Raw genomic sequence first — 16,181 nt, 5'->3', positions numbered from 1 at the left:
CGATGGCATCGGGGAGAAAAAAAAAGGGGGGGATTGGTGACCTTTTTTTTTTCACACTTAACGACCATCGCAGCGTCCCCATGGAGACGTGATTCAAATTCAGGTGCTTGCTGGCAACCGGCTCGCATTTATGACGGTCGCAGCAATCCCCTTCCGCGAACCTTCCTGACGAGCAAAGTCAACAGAAAGCCGGATCCGCTTAACAACTGGGTTGCTAGCAGAACTGCGCTTGGTTCGTTGAACGACGTGGCCAAGGAAGGTCGTAAAACAGCGCTCACTCAACAACTGTCTCGCTTAGCAACAGAAATTTTGGGTTCAATTGAGGGCGTAAGTCAAGGAATACGTTAAAGTGTAACTTTATTCTTCACCGTACACTTCTCTGGGCTGTTCACATACAGCCATTTTTTGCTCTCTCCATCGGGAAATGTTCCCAAAACCCGATTACTCCAGCAACCCAGCGGGTCTGAATTCAAAAGCCTTCCAGAACCTTCAAGAAAAATCCCACCCACCAGAGAGCTCTTTTCTTTCCCTGCCAGGACTTGTGTTCGAGACTTTGCCAGCTCATGTCCAGCCAACGCTTCCTCAATTATCCTTTTTATCTCCTGTAATTAAGAATGGATCAGCCGGTTGGGGATCGAGCAATTAGGCTGCCCAGAAAACAGTGGGGGATCTGTATTATTTCCCCCCCCCCAGGCTGGGAAGAACAAATATATGGTGGAGGGGGGAGCAACTTTTTTGGACTGGGATGTGCCCTGGCAGAAGGAAAGAACAGAAAATAGTCACAACTCAACCATGCAAAATCTGCGGTGGTGGAGCTTAAATGTTCCAATCTAGGGAGCGAACTGCAAGCATAATTTTTATCTTGGCTCAATGTCACCCAGTCTTTCATGCCTAAGGCAGGACTAGAACTCTCTGTTACCTGGTGATTGGCCCCAAAGTCACCCACTTCAATGGCTAAGGCAGGACTTGAACTAACCGTCATCCCCTTTTCTAGCCTGGGGCTTTAACCACTATACCAAGCCAGCTATTGTGTGGTTTGTTCTATTTTGGACACGCCGTGCAAACTATTGTAGCCTGTCCATCATGTTTACAGCTTTGCTTAATGAGGAAAGCCAGCCAATTGTAATAAATTGAATACATTTGATCACATAAGCTGTGATTAGCGCAATACATCAGCCCAGCCATAATACAATAAGGAATCATTTCTCCTGGGCAGGAAAGATGACAGCTCAAGGATAAAGACAATAGCCTTCTCTCTGCAGGATTAAAAAACACTTCTTGGTCACCTTCAACATTCAATTATGGAAAAATCTCTGCCATAAATAACACAGGAAAACTTTCTCCGCAAGCAGTGACAATTGTCTCATGTTTTCCTCTCCCTTTTCCCCCCCTGAGACCCAAAGCTTCAGCCTGTGCTTTTAAAATTTCCCAAATTACCAGCCTGCATTGGGGGATTTTCCCATTAATTCCTTCCGTCCCTGGTCACCTCTCTTCTCCCATTGGCAGAAAACCTATCCATTTTAGCGGGTTGTAGAAATAAATCTTGTCTTTTGGCCGGAAAGCCAGGTGCCTGGAATTTGAGCAGTGGCTGTAAGGCACTCCTTGACCTACAACCGTAATCCAAGACCGACATTTCCATGGTTAAACAAATCCAGTTAGTCACACGCCCTTTAATGACCTTTTCTTGCCACTATTGTTAAATGAATCACTGCAGTTCTAAAGTTAGAAACGCAGTTCTTAATTGAATCCAGCGTCCCCATTGCTTGTAGTTAAGCAAGCCAGTTGTCGAATGAGTAGTACTCCGGTAACATTAGAACCGCGCTTTTGTTGTTGCAACCATTGTCGCTTCTCAGCTTGCCAACGAAGGAGGGAGGGAAGGAAGGTGAGCTCCAGGCATCCGGAAGACGAGCTGTGAGAGCCAAGGACACTTTGGCAGATGTTTGCCAAAGCCAATGGGTTTTTCTCATAACAAACATAAACTTTGTGCGTGGCACAAACTTCAGTCGCCTAGTTACCATCTCTGAAAAACGATGAAAAATGTCAACGTTTTGATGGACGAACCCAACCCAAAGCAAGCGCGGTTGAGGCGTTCCAATCCCTGAACAATGTGACTTGCTCCAAGAGGGGGAGGGAGAATCCTAAATTTCAATTACGTCGATTTGTGCGGGAATTAGCTAGATCTGGGCTTTGTCCTCATCAGTGCTGAAAGCATGTCCTCAATAACGTTATGCGTTCAGGGATTGGAACGCCTCAACCGCGCTTGCTTTGGGTTGGGTTCGTCCATCAAAACGTTGACATTTTTCATCGTTTTTCAGAGATGGTAACTAGGCGACTGAAGTTTGTGCCATGCAATTTTAACTGGGGAGCATGATTGATGACTCTGGACTATGGAGGTGTCCCATTGGAGAATAGGAATTATGATACACCCAGGGGATGCGGTGGGGGGGGCAAACCAGGGTCAAGGGTAGCAATGAATGATGAAGTTTTGGAAGTTTGGCTCGAGATTCATGATTTCATTGGGGTGACTGCCGGAATCCTGACAGCTGAGCCTCTTCTCTCCCCCCTCCCCAGGGTCATCCTGCTCCGTACAAAACCGTTTCTGCTCGAGCCGCGATGCAGTCAACCATTCTGCGCCTCCCAGCCAACGCATTTCAGGACATCTTCCAGAAATACCCCGAGACTCTCGTCAGAGTCGTGCAGGTGAGGCTGGGCTGATTCTCCTCTGGAGCATGTTGGTACCAGAGTCTAGGGAGATTCTCAGTCGTCCATCAAAAGGACTTCCTGTTTTTTCTTTGAAGACGTTTCGCTTCTCATCCGAGAAGCTTCTTCAACTCTGACTGGATGGTGGGCGATGGAAGGATTTATCTTCCTTGCAGAAAACTAGTTATTTGCATCCTTTTAGAGGGTCCTTGAGGCCACCTGGAGGTTTATCTGTGTCCTCAGGATCACCTGAATGGTGGCAAATGGATGTGGAGCCTTCTTGGAACTGCGGAAAGGACTGTGTTTGTAGAAGGCTCCACACACACCATTTGCACTACACAGGTGACCCCCAAGGTCACAGACAAACCTCCACGGGGCCCCCACCAAGGACAAAATGGTGCTTCTGAGTGGTGCTTCAGTCACACAGTCCCGAACTCATACAGTGCTTCTCCAAAAGGAAACAAGAGCAATGAAGCTAAAACCATCCCTCTCTCTCTCTCTCTCTCTCTCTCTCTCTAGATCATCATGGTGAGGCTGCAGAGGGTCACTTTCCTGGCTTTGCACAACTACCTGGGACTGACCACCGAACTCTTCAGTTCCGTAAGTGAAACTGCTGCTGCCTTTGGGGCACATGGGATCCCAGGGCTGGAAGGGACCTTGGAGGTCTTCTAGCCCATCCTGCCCTCTCCCCAAGGGGATGCTGGCCTAAAAGGGCTGTGGAAACGGATGGCCTGAGTTTGACGGCTTCTAAGGCCCTTCCAGGTAGCTCTCTGTGGCCAGTAAATTTAATGTGGGAGGGAGGGAGGGAGAGAGAGAAAGAAGTGATGGATGAACGATGAATAGATGGATACGTTGAGTGGATAGTTATATTAGGTGGAATAGTTAGATGGAGGGAATGGGAGCGGGATGACAATAGATACATTGAATGGATAGATAGGATGGATGTTAGATATAGGTAGATGGAAAGGAACGAAGGAAGGAACGAAAAGGAAGGAAGGAAGAGGAAGGAAAGAAAGAAGGAAGAAGGAAGGAAAAGAAAAGGAAGGAAGGAAGTTGAAGGAAGAGAGGAAGGGAAGGAAAGAAGGAAGAGTAAGAAAGGAAGGAAGGAAGGAAGAGAAAGGAGGGAAAGAAAGAAGGAAGAAAGAAGGAAGAGAAAGAAAAGGAAGGAAAGAAAGGAGGAGGAAAGAAGGAAGAAAGAAAGAAAGGAAGGAAGATTCCTGCTCTTGTCTTAGTGTATGTGGGCTCAGGTCTGAACACACCTTGTGGGGGGTTAGATTAGAAGTTCGGCTAGTTGTGGGGCGCTGAGAGCAGCTTTGGGCTCTCTGGCTCCCTGACCCAAATCCTTGCCGTGCCTCTTCCGCCCTCCCAGGAGAGCCAGGCCATCCCGCTGGTCTCGATTGCCAGCGTCACCTCCGGGGGCAACGCCAGCCGGGTGGTGAGACGGCAGCTGTCCAACCTGTCGGAGGAGGAGCGGGCTGAGAGGCTGGAGAGACACGCCTCCCTGGAGACCACAGGTGAGTCTCTGCCCTCCCACGGGGCAACTCTGGAGAGGCCACACCTGCCAGGAGGTTCCTTGGGCTTCTGTTTGGCACAAGGAGGGGGGCCAACCCACCTGAGCAGAGTCTTCGGACTGGGTGAAGGTCTTGGCTGGGGACAGAAAGAGTTTTGGCAGAGATGAATTGATCTGTGGCTACTTGCCATGAGGGCTGTTTCCTTCCTTCCTTCCTTCCTTCCTTCCTTCCTTCCTTCCTTCCTTCCTTCCTTCCTTCCTTCCTTCCTTCCTCCCTCCCTCCCTCCCTCCCTCCCTCCCTCCCTCCCTCCCTCCCTTCCTTCCTTCCTTCCTTCCTTCCTTTCCCTCCCTTCCTCCCTCTCTCTCTCTCCCACCCCAATATGGCTTGGCCCTCCTGAGCAATGTCTTTCACGCGAGTGAGTGACCTTTGCCAGCCGACTCCTTCGCTGGGAAACTCAACGGAGACCTTCCCAATTGTAGATTCTGGGAAACCTCCTGGCCCAGAGCCGCTGCTCCGGAGAAGCGTCTCTCTGAACACCCCTTTTGGATACACCGATGCTGCAGGTGAGCGAGAGAGAACCGGGAGGTACCTTGAGCTGCGCAGGGAGTTCTCGGCTTACTGAGCCCGCCAAATTTGCTGGTGGTGAAGTGAGTTCTGCCCTGTTTAACGGCCTTCTCTTGCCACCGTTGTTAAGTGAACCACTGTGGTGGTTCCTTTAGTAACACGGTTGTTAGGTGAACCTGGCTTCCCCGTTGACCTGGCTTGGCAGAAAGTTGCAAAAGCATCACATGATCCCCCTGCCTGTTGACACTGCAACCATCATAAGTACATGCCAGTTGCCAAGCCTCTGAATTTTGATCCCGTGACCGCAGGGAGTCTGCAATAGCCCTGTGGAAAACGGTCAAAAGTGGCTTTTTTCAAATGCTCCCTCAATGAATGGCTATACATCGAGAACTGCCTTTAAACGCTCTCCTGGGTCACTTCCTAAATTATTATTATTATTTGGTTAAAAGAGGGTGGATGGAAAGGCTGAAGCGTAGAGTGCGAAGTAAGCCCTTCTCTGTCCTTCATCCGTACGTAACTCAGGTGGAGCTAAGCCAGACTTGGAAGCTCTCAGCGACAGACACCGGATTGAAATCGAGGCTTCTTCCTCTGACACAACTGCGTACAAGGTACCTCTTCGGAGCCTCCCTGGTTCCTTCTGCGTTTAACTACCCGTAGAAGAGAATGTTCATAGCTCAGGGTTGAACTTTGCGGGTCCTTGCACTGATGATGCTACCTGGTTGGGTCATGAGACGTCTGCGAGAAAACAGCCAAGCTCAGAGAGCACCAAGAGCCCCACAGTCTTTTTCCTCCTCCTCCTCCTCCTCCTCCTCCTCTTCTTCCTCCTCCTCCTCCTCCTCCTCCTCCTCCTCCTCCTCCTCCTCCTCCTCCTCCTCCTCCTCCTCCTCCTCCTCCTCCTCTCCGCAAACCCTACTCCCTTCCAGCACGGATGACGTTCCCTAGTTGAGTAACGAAAGGTCTGCAGGAAAACAACCAAGCTCAGAGAGCACAAGGGCCCCACCCTCCTCTTCTTCCTCCTCCTCCCTCCATTCCCTTCTAGCACTGATGATGTTACCTAGTTGGGTCACGAAACATTCCGCAAGAAACCAACCCAGCTCAGAGAGCACCAAGAGCCCCACAGTTCAACCCCGAGCTCCAAATCTTCTCTTCCGCCCCTCCAACTGAGCACAAACGTGGCTTTTAAAAGCCTGAAATGCCACACCGGCTCGTTGGTTGGTCGGTTGTTGATTTGAATGCCACATTGCCGACTTTTTCCCACAAGCGTTCCACGGTACAGTAGCATCCCAACCTTGGAAGCCTCGTTTACGTTGCCTCGTTGGGCCTTTTTCTTCTATTATTTTCCTGCCATCTTTCGGCTGCACCCCTGGCTCTGTGCTGAGCTGTTTTTCCTCTCTCCTTTCCACGCATGGGGGCGTTTTTTAATTTACCCCATTTGGAGATGTCAGGTTAGGTAACCACATTAACCGCATTTTTTTTTTCTTGTTTGAAAAATCCATTTTTGCTGTGTGCTGTGTGATGCTGACGCCAGTGGTGGGAAAAAACTAAAACCGTGTGACCTCGGCGATGTTTGGCCTCACCGATAGGAATATCTGTCTCCCTGCAGGGCTGTTGACTGTCTCGACTCTAACATATTTAATTGGCTTGCTTCCACCCCTGGTTTACTGACGCTTAAAGCAAGTTTCATTTCCTTCTCTCTTGGCTGAGGCCGAAGGCAAAGAAGGGTTGAACATTTTCTTGGTGGCCGACCTAGTTGCTGGCTGGACTCAGAGTAGAAAGGAGGAGATTTTGTGCTGGTTAGATGCCTAGAGAGAAGATACGGCTAGTCCTGAATCACAACCATTCGTTTAGTGACTGAAGTCGAGTGGCGCAGTGTACAGAATTATTCTATTCTGTTCTGTTCTGTTCTGTTCTGTTCTGTTCTGTTCTATTCTATTCTATTCTATTCTATTCCATTCTATTCTATTCTTTCCTGATTCTATTCTATTCTATTCTATTCTATTCTATTCTATTCTATTCTATTCTATTCTATTCTATTCTATTCTATTCTATTCTATTCTATTCTTTCCTGATTCTATTCTATTCTATTCTATTCCATTCCATTCCAATTTCTTCTATTCTTCAATTCTATTCTATTCTATTCTATTCTATTCTATTTCAATTTCTTTCCTATTCCTGTTCCTATTCTACTCTACTCTACTGTATTCTATTCTATTCTTTATTTCATGATTCTATTCTAATTCTAATTCTATTCCATCCTATTCTGTTCTAACAAGCCGAAAGACTTGTCAGGGAATAAAGATACCTCAATGTAAGCTGATGATTTGCACTTACGTTCTTAATCCACAGTGTGAAAAGTGACCCCTTGTCTTTTCTACTCCCCCGCTCCCCCTAGCCCACCTCGAAGAAAACCGTGACGGTGACCGAGATGCCCTCGGCCATCTTCCATTACACACAGGACGACGCGCCTGTCCAGGAATTCGGTGCCACCAAGCAGGTCAACACCATCTTAGAAGCAGCCAAGAAAGATCTGCTGACCTTGATGAAGCTGGATGTGAGCGGTCTTAGCAGAATGGGGGGATTTGGGTGGGAATCCCGCCTTTGGGAGCACCATCGGCAGTGCAAATGGCCCACTTTCTAGCTTAAGAAACCTTGCCTGCTTTAAAAGTCATTTTTTTTAAAAAAAAGTTTTAAAGCAATCTCCCTTTCCCTGGGCTACACATCCTCTTGCCCCTTTAGCTCTGAAACAGAAGGGTCAACGAGGGAACTTCAAGGGGAAGTAGAAAAATGGCTGTAGAAAAATTTTCTTCCCCATTTCAACTGTTTTTTTTTTTTTAGGAGTTTTAATGTACAAAGTAGAACATCTAAGTAGGGTGGGAAAATCTTACTGGCCAACTTTTTAAAGGCTTTTGCTTTTAATCAGCACTTTCCTTCGGCTGTAGAATTTCATTTTTTTTTTTAAAGTGACTTCTTCAGTTTCTCCTACTTTCCAAGTAGCAAGTAGTGGTCACCTCTGTGCAAGTGATCTCACTCCACATTGGCACGCACGTTGGCAGTTAGAGAGAACTTTGGGACTTCTGCATGGACGTTCGTGAAATCTATTTTCATTTGCAGCGCTAACATAGGAGGGAAGCATTTTTCTTATTCTATCTTTTTTTTCTTGTCCGCTCGCTTAGGATCTCTCTCTCTTAAATGGGAAAGTGACCCTCCATCAGGTCACCGCAGGGACGATGGTGTCACGGCAAGGTGACCAGGTGAGCAGCCGAACACACAGGTGAGGTGGGAGCACTAATGAGAGCTTATACAACTTAAGCTTGTTTTGACACACGGAACTGGGAAATGTTCACATCCTTCCACGCCGCCAAACGGGAAGGTTCGGCCTTCCTTGCGTACGACGGCCGTGTTCGACTTGCTCTCTCGTAGGATGTCAGCATCCGGTTCGTGATCTCGGGGGTCCTGCATGTCTACCAGCGGAAGATCGATTCGGAGGAAGAGACCTGCCTCTTTGTCACCCACCCAGGAGAGCTGGTGGGGCAGCTCGCCGTCCTCACGGGAGAACCGCTGATCTTCACCATTAAGGCCAATCGCGATTGCACCTTCTTGGCGATCTCCAAGTCCCAGTTTTATGAGTGAGTCCCTTTCCTTCTTCCTTCTACAGGCCATCCTCTTTAGATTAGGTTAGATTAGGTTAGATTAGATTAGATTAGATTAGATTAGATTAGATTAACAAAGTTGGAAGGGACCTTGTAGATCATCTTCTAGTCCAAAGATCTCCAACCTTGGCAACTTGTTGACTTCAACTCCCAGAGTTCCTCAGCCAGCAAAGCTCTTTCTTGTGAGTTTTCAGCCTTTTTTCAATTTTATGGAGTATTGTACTTTGGTTTCATTCTCTCATATATGTGAGAATCTGCCTGCCTGCCTGCCTATCGGCCTACCTATCTACCTACCTACCTGTCCATCTATCCATCCATCCCTCATCTCTCTCTCTCTCTCTCTCTCTCTCTCTCTCTCTCTCTCTCTCTCTCTCTCTCTCCTGTTAAGTAAGGAGCAAGCAAAGTCCTGAGTTGACTTCTTTGCCCTGCCTTCCTTTCTTCTCCACGCATCCCAATGATAGTTTAATTAAAGCTGGATCCAAGAGCCCTCCTACCCTGCCCTTAGCTAGAAGGCAGGGACCCTGTATTTAACGCATCACAGCTGGGTGTCAAGTCAAAGGGTGTAATTATCTGGCAGCTGTTCCATACTTAATCCTGCGGCGGTAGAGGCAGGCCGTTGGCAAAGGCTGGGGCATCCCTGCACAGCTGGTTTGGTTGGCACATACCAGCCTGCGCAGGAGACAATGATGGTAGTTAGTCCTGGCTCAATTGTCACAGATTCTCACGTATATGAGAGAATGAAACCAAAGTACAATACTCCATGAAATTGAAAAAAGGCTGAAAACCCACAAGAAAGAGAAATAAAAACACCAACTTTCGACAGGCAGACAGATAGACAGACAGATCATAGATATATGCCATTGAGATGATAGATGAGAAAGAGAATGAGAATAAGAGATAGTAAATGATAGATACAAGATATAGATAGATACATGGATGGAGGATAGACAGAAAGACAGACACAGAGACACACACATTACATACATGCCAGTTGCTAAATAAGTGTCCGAATTTTGATCACATATCTGCAGGGATGCTGTGTTGGTCATAAGTGCAAGGAAGGATTGTAAGGGTCCTTTTTTTAGTGCCACTGTTGCTTTGAATGGTAACTAAACCCATAGCTGTAAGCCGAGGACTACCAATATCATAGGGGCGTGGGAGGCCTTGCGGGGAAGCATATTTTTAACCGCTTAGCACCCAACCAGCCCTTTTGGGGGGGGGGGTTCACCCCCCCCCACCCCCATAGTGAACCTTCCCTTACGTGTGTGTGTCTCTTTCCAGGATCATGCGTGAGCAGCCCACAGTGGTCCTGGGAGTGGCTCACATGGTGGTGAAGCGCATGTCGTCCTTCGTGAGGCAAATCGACTTCGCCCTGGACTGGATGGAGGTAGAAGCTGGGCGCGCCGTTTACAGGTAGGAGCTCGGGAATCGGACCCAGGGCCAAAGGAGAAAGGATAGGCCTCGAATTAACGACCGCAATAGGGGCCGGCAAATGAACAAGCCATAATGAGGCGCTGCCTATTGAGGTCGCTGAAAGGGGGACTTGGATTGTCGGGGCCAAATTTGCTGAGTCTATAAACCGCTTAGAGAAGGCTGTAGAGCAGCGTGAAGCGGGATATAAGTCTTAAGGGCTATTGCTATATATTTTTTTTTCAGTGACTTAGAAAAGTCACTAAACCAATGGTTGTAACGACCAGTGCACACAGAGCAAATAAAATTCAGAGGGTTGCTTTCCCACACATAACTGGACATTTTCGCACTTTTGTGGTTCACTTTCTTGGGCACTTTTCCCACACACTTCCCTTCTTTCTTGGGACTTGGTGAAGCCTCCTGACCTGGCAGCTACACCTTCCTTTCTCCGTGGCCAATCCTTTCCTTCTCACAACCCACCTTGCTTTCCTCTAACCCCGTTCTCCTTCCTAGGCAGGGGGATCATTCGGACTGCACCTACATTGTCCTGAATGGACGTCTCCGCTCGGTCATCAGGCAGGACGACGGGAAGAAACACCTGACAGGCGAATATGGCCGGGGGGACCTGATTGGCGTGGTAAGGAGAGGAGGAGGAGGCTTGTTTTTGCAAACCCGGCGGGGAAAGTTGTAAACTGGGACGAAACTCGTTTGACAAATTCCTCGCTTGACCGCCTACATTTGGGGCTCAATGGTGGTCGTAAGTTGAGGATTACCTGTATCTCTTGAGGTGCTGTTCTGACCGAGGCTTCCCAGGATCATCCCAATAAAACCCCTTTTATTTAGGGAATTCCTCTCCAGCAAAGTCCTGGACATCTTTCATGAGATTTCACAACCATTCTGTAACTGAGTGCGGAAAAAAACCGGTCGCGATTCCCTATATTTTTTTCCCAGGGCCGCCTTAACTTCAGTCCCTAAACGGAACAGTTGCAAGCCAAGGGCTAATAACGTGGCCTGTGAAAGACGATTCCCAGGATGGGAGTCACGGACACAGCTCCTCTTGAAGCGAACTCTGCAGCACCCCCGAAGCGATTTCTGTAGCGCCAGGCCGCCCCGGTGATAGATCACCGCGAATCTAGAAATTAAATTAGCAAGAGCCGCTCCAAGCCAGCTGGTGAGGCATCAAGTCCCATTATGCACTCCAGGAGACTGGGGTAAAACAGCCCCTTCTAAACTCTCCAGTTAATTCTGCTCATCAATATTAGCGGGAAGGACTAAGGAGCAAAGCCGCTTCGGTCTCCGTGGGCTGGGATCCGAAAGGATTCCTGGCTTTCCTCCGGCAGAGAGACAAGATGGGGGCTCAAGCTCGTGAAGTCGAGTGTCGAGAGGCCTTTGCAGATGCAGAGGGGGGGGCCTCGACGTACGCCCCGAGTTTACATCGCTCAGTGAGAAATTGGTGGAACGGGTTTTGTCCTCTGGCTCAGTTGTTAATGCTCAAATAATTCCATGGAGAATTATTTAGATAGATTAGTTAGATAATGGAGAACATTATCTAGCACCCCTTCCTCCTCCTGTTTCCCCAACCCCCCCAAAAAAAATACACCTCTGTGAGGTGGGCTGGGCTGAGAAACAGGGACTGGCCCAAGGTCACCCAGCCAGCTTTCATGCCTAAGGCAGGACTAGAACTCCCCATAACCTGGGGATCAGCAGAAAGTCACCCAGCCAGTTTTTACCACTAACTCCCAGTCTCCTTGTGATTGGCCCCAAATCACCCAGCTGGGCTTCATGGCTAACTCAGGACTTGAACTCATGGTCTCCTGCTTGGTGCCTAACCACTAGACCAAAGTGGCTCTCTTATGGTTGCAAATTATGATTGATTAAAGGACCGATAAGCCGACATCGTGAAGCAGCCAGTGACATTGGGCTCCACGGCGGCTTTTTATAACCCTTGGCTTTCAAAACGGCATCAGCTAAAAAAAAAAAAAAAAATCAAGGTTAAAGTAAAGCCCTAGGTACTGACTTTGAGCCCCGGCCCCTCAACGAAGCTTATTTTTATGGTTTTTATTGAAACGCACAGAGCCTCCGCTATTCTAAAGGCCTTTGGACAGATTGATGGTCATTGATGTCCATAAGCAGCCTGTTGCACCATAAAGACTCCAGAGAATCTAATCTTGAATAAGTGCCCAAACCTTCCGCCGCAAAAAATCCGGCCGTCAATAACAATCGATCTCGACTAATTAAAATGTGCTCCTGCCTTGCTTAATCAACCTGCCTTTCCTTCCATGGATTTCCCAGCCTTTTGCAAAAAGCACCAATGCCTGCAAGGGTGTGTAAGGGGTTTAAGCGCCCTCCTTCTTGGGAGCGAACAAGGATTGTTATCTTGACATGGGAGGGAAAAAAAATAATAATGGCTCGATTAATCCGTAATTTTGTCTGAGAGGCGAGGAGCAATTTCCCACGGAGCGGTTGATTAAACGCTGCGTTGAAATCCGAAGAAGATCCCTTGCCTTGAACAGAGGAGGGCCAATTAGCTTCCTCTTTAACGGAGGAAGGCTTTGATGGGATCGATCTTCCTGGAGAAATCTCCCTCCCCCCCCCCTCTCTCTCTCTCGGGGCTCTTTTCGGATATTTTCTTCTGCTGTGGAACCGGGCTTTGAATCCCGAACAGTTTCTTCCAAAACGGAGGGAGATTTCATAGGACGGCGAAGCCTCGGGCTGGCAAGGTGTGGAGGTCTTCTAGTCCAACCCCTGTTCAAGGCAGTAGACCTTATACCATCCCAGTCTGTCGTGGTACCTTGGCCCGTGGCTGCTTTGAATTTGGTACTCCCGAGATTTTATGTCAAGCTAGAACTAGTGTCCGCTGCCTTACGACTCACTACTTTATTCCTTATGGGGAAAAAAACAAAAAAAAGACAGAAGTAGGCAAAGCCAGACTTTGAGCCCTACGGAGAAGTTCATCCTCTCTAGATGCACACTGAGGTTCTCCTTCCCCTTTGCAGCATCCCAGAGACGACAGGCTCTTTCGGAGACACATTTCAGTGCCGTCCGTCTCCTCTTTCTGGCATGGTGAACAGACTTTTTGTCTACTCATCAAGAGAGAGAGAGAGAGAGAGAGCACTCCGATTCTTTGCTCAAACGCGAAGTGTCTTGGCGGCCTCAGCGGTGCAGCACTAAACGTTGGCTTTCCTTCAGCGGGACCAAGATCCTTGGCAGGCGGGAGTGGCCCTAAGTGGGTTTTTTTCGAAGGAGACGTTCTGTTTTTGCAGGATCTCTAGGGTTTCGTCCTCCTTGGCTGTTCTCCTTTCTAAAGCGTGCGTCCCCTCCCGTTTCCAGAGAGTTTGGATAGCGATACCTGTTTGGCTACCGTTGTGGGGCCCCATTGTGCCTTCAGTGCGAAAAGCAATCAGCTAAAATAACAGGTGCCGTTCTCCTTCACTTGCCAAACAAGAATAACCTCCAGTTTTGGTCATCACGATATTAAAAAAGTTGTTGAGACTCTAGAGAAGAGTAATCAAACCTGGTGAGGGAACCAAAAGCTAAAATATACAAAGAGCGGTTGCAGGAACGGAGTAGGTCTCGTTTAATGAAAAGAAAAATTGGGGGTGACGTGATAGTCTTCTAATATTGGAGGGGCTGTCCCAAAGAAGAGGGGGTCAGCCTATTCTCCAAAGAACTCGAGGGAAGGACAAGAAGCAACAGATGGAAACTAATCAAGGAGAGAAGCCACTTAGGACGAAGGAGAAAATTCCTGACCCTGGGAACAATTCGTCAGTGGAACAACTTGCCACCAGAAGATGCGAATGCTCCAACACTGGAGGTTTTTAAGAAAAGATTGGACAGCCATTTGTCTCAAGTGGTGTAGGGCTTCCAGGCTGAGCAGGGGGTTGGACTAGAAGACCTCCAGGGTCCCTTCCAGCCCTGTGAGCCTGTCTATGAGTCCATTGGTTGCTAAGCCTCGTCTGACTTGGATCTTTCTTCTCCCGCTCAGCTGGGGTTTATTGCGGCTGCAAAAGCAGCAGGAAGCCAGAGTTCAAAGCCCAAGAAATGTCAGCCTCCCCCACCGGGCAGAAGGTGACAAATCGCGGCTCAGCTGCCATTGTGCTTTCCCGCATTTGGGGAGCGGGGCTCCTTCTGTGCTTGCTAAAGAGCTCAGGGACCTCACAATTCAACCCGGAGCTACAAATGTTCCCTTCTCTTTTTGTTCTGCCCTTGCCGGAAACTGTCAGGCTCCCCTGCAGGCTGAAGAAGTTTGATCAGATCCGAATAGAACTGGAACGGGGCCTCAGAGGTCTTCCAGACCAACCCTTTGCTCAAGAAAGAGACCCTGTCCCATTTGAGACAAGTCTCTTCTTTAAAAATCTATTGTGAAAGAAGAAGAAGAAGAAGAATATCCAGATTCTAGCGTGGTTTGTGAACGATAACCAGGGCCTTCTCGGCAACGAGCCAGTGGTTTCTGACACAATTTGAATAACAAATATTTTTTTTTTGTCTCTTCCTGCCAGGTTGAAGCACTAACTCACCAACCCAGGGCGACTACCGTACACGCCGTTCGGGATTCGGAGCTGGCCAAACTTCCAGAGGGAGCGCTGATCTCCATCAAACGCAAGTTCCCCCAGGTAGGAAGGAAAACCTGCCTGTCCTCTCAACTCAGATGAAGAATTACCAAAAAACCCCACAAAAAAACCCAGCCCTTCGTTATCTACGGAGACCGAGTGGAGCAAGTGGCCAGTTTTAAGTTTCTGGGTGTTCCCTTAAAAGAGGACCTGACCTGGGGTTGCTCACATTGCAGCACCAGTCAAAAGAGCCCAGCGGAGATTATACTACCTGTACTTACTACTACTATAGGTCCCTTCCAACTCTGATTATCTGTTATTTATTTATCTGTTATTTAACGACTCCATAATCCCTTGCGGGGTGGAATCTGGGCCACTGAATGGAGCTGAGTGTTTACTGGCCGGATGCCCTTCCTTGTCACCGGTGCAGAGTTCTATCCAGCAGAGAAATTCTCCTCGTGCCCAGAGAGAGAGAGAAAGATCTGCCTCCACCTAGGATCGAACTCACAGCCTCCCGATTAGGAGGCGAGAGCTCCACCTCTAGGCACATGGCACCACTCCGCCACAGCACAAGCAGATGTCGGGCACAATTCCTTTCCTCCCGTTAGACTACAAAGCACATTTGTCCTCTGCACGGCGAAGACGGATCGCTCCTGATGCCACCGAGCGGCCGGGACTCCTTTCCCTTTCCCCGGTGGGCTGCCAAGATTTGAAAGAAGTGCCAAATTGCTGGAGAGAAAGCGTGGTTGTCTGGTTGCAGCTTTTTTTTTTTTTTTTAACTTTTCCCCCTTCCTCCTTTCCTTTAAAAAGAAAACACGAGTTTACTGACATCTTAGGCGTCGAGAAATGGAAGTTTTCGTCCGTCCCCCCTCCACCGCTCTCTTTCCATGGAAGAAGAGAGGGTGAGACACTATGCCTCTTTTCCTTAAGCGGAGCAGCGTTTAAACTCCAAAGGAGAATGCGTGCCAGACGCATTGTTCCAACCCAAAATTGATGTTCCTGCTAGGTTGCCATAGCAGCTGCAGAGTGACTCACCCAGTGGCAGAAGGCAGCTTGCTGTGCCGGGGCTCCACGTTTGTTTTCAAGCCCATCACGGTCACGTGAAGACAGGCTGCAAAGCACCCCCCCGTCTTTCTCTCTCTCTCTCTCTCCCACCCCACTCCTCCTTCCCTGATCTTCCTGGACTTTCAGAAGTTCACGCCAGAGTCCTGACGAACATCTGACTTCAAGACACCGGGCATTCCTTCTTTGCGATAATATTTATTGCATTTTCCAAAGAAACCCGCATCAGCTCACAACCCCGAAGGAGCGATGAAGAGGAAGAAAGAGAACAGGGGTAGAAGTGTGAAAACAATATAAAGAAAGCAAAAAAAAACGAACACGGGAGGTCCTTGGCGGTCTCTTGAGTTTGGTTGCGTGACCCAAACTAGGTAGCATCGTTAGTGCTAGAGGGGAGACAGAGCAACCCCCCCCACCCCTTCCTAGCACTGATGGTGTTACCAGCTGGGTGGTGAAACGTCTCTGCAAGAAAGCAGCCAAGCCTGGTCCCTTCATTTCTTCCCTAAGCCACAAATATTCTCCTCCGTTGAAAGCGCAAATATGTACCAAGAATGACTTCTGACTTTTTTTCCCAGGCTTCTAAAAAAAGCTAACTTTTGTTTCTTAGTTTAAGAATACAGTAAAATGTCCAATTTCCCCCCAAAAAACACGGGGAACCTTTACCTCTACCTTTAAAAGTGATGGGATATTTTTTCCATAAGAGGTCCTCTCCATTTTGGCAGCCCTCCAACGGGAAG

At 48.5% G+C, this 16,181-nt stretch overlaps 1 protein-coding gene across 5 annotated transcripts in view; it reads left to right on the top strand.

Annotated features, from left to right (window-relative positions):
• The window catches only part of PNPLA7 (patatin like domain 7, lysophospholipase), a 48,324-nt gene that overhangs the window by 9,359 nt on the left and 22,784 nt on the right, over positions 1–16,181 (top strand). For 3 of the 5 annotated variants that reach the window (XM_087914662.1, XM_087914663.1, XM_087914666.1), the window contains 11 exons: positions 2,572–2,700; positions 3,220–3,300; positions 4,070–4,214; positions 4,691–4,774; positions 5,298–5,383; positions 7,168–7,326; positions 7,949–8,026; positions 8,196–8,401; positions 9,707–9,838; positions 10,349–10,472; positions 14,335–14,448. In XM_087914662.1, the coding sequence (XP_087770788.1) occupies positions 2,572–2,700; positions 3,220–3,300; positions 4,070–4,214; positions 4,691–4,774; positions 5,298–5,383; positions 7,168–7,326; positions 7,949–8,026; positions 8,196–8,401; positions 9,707–9,838; positions 10,349–10,472; positions 14,335–14,448 (1,338 nt within the window). The remainder of the gene's footprint in view (positions 1–2,571; positions 2,701–3,219; positions 3,301–4,069; positions 4,215–4,690; positions 4,775–5,297; positions 5,384–7,167; positions 7,327–7,948; positions 8,027–8,195; positions 8,402–9,706; positions 9,839–10,348; positions 10,473–14,334; positions 14,449–16,181) is intronic. The other 2 variants (XM_087914665.1, XM_087914664.1) reach the window with 1 other exon arrangement.

This window comes from Pseudonaja textilis, chromosome 17 (genome assembly GCF_049901715.1).
Source record: "Pseudonaja textilis isolate UNSWEBS1 chromosome 17, rPseTex1.2, whole genome shotgun sequence".
Classification (NCBI taxonomy): Eukaryota; Metazoa; Chordata; class Lepidosauria; order Squamata; family Elapidae; genus Pseudonaja; species Pseudonaja textilis.
This window is presented reverse-complemented; position numbering and strand designations above follow the sequence as displayed.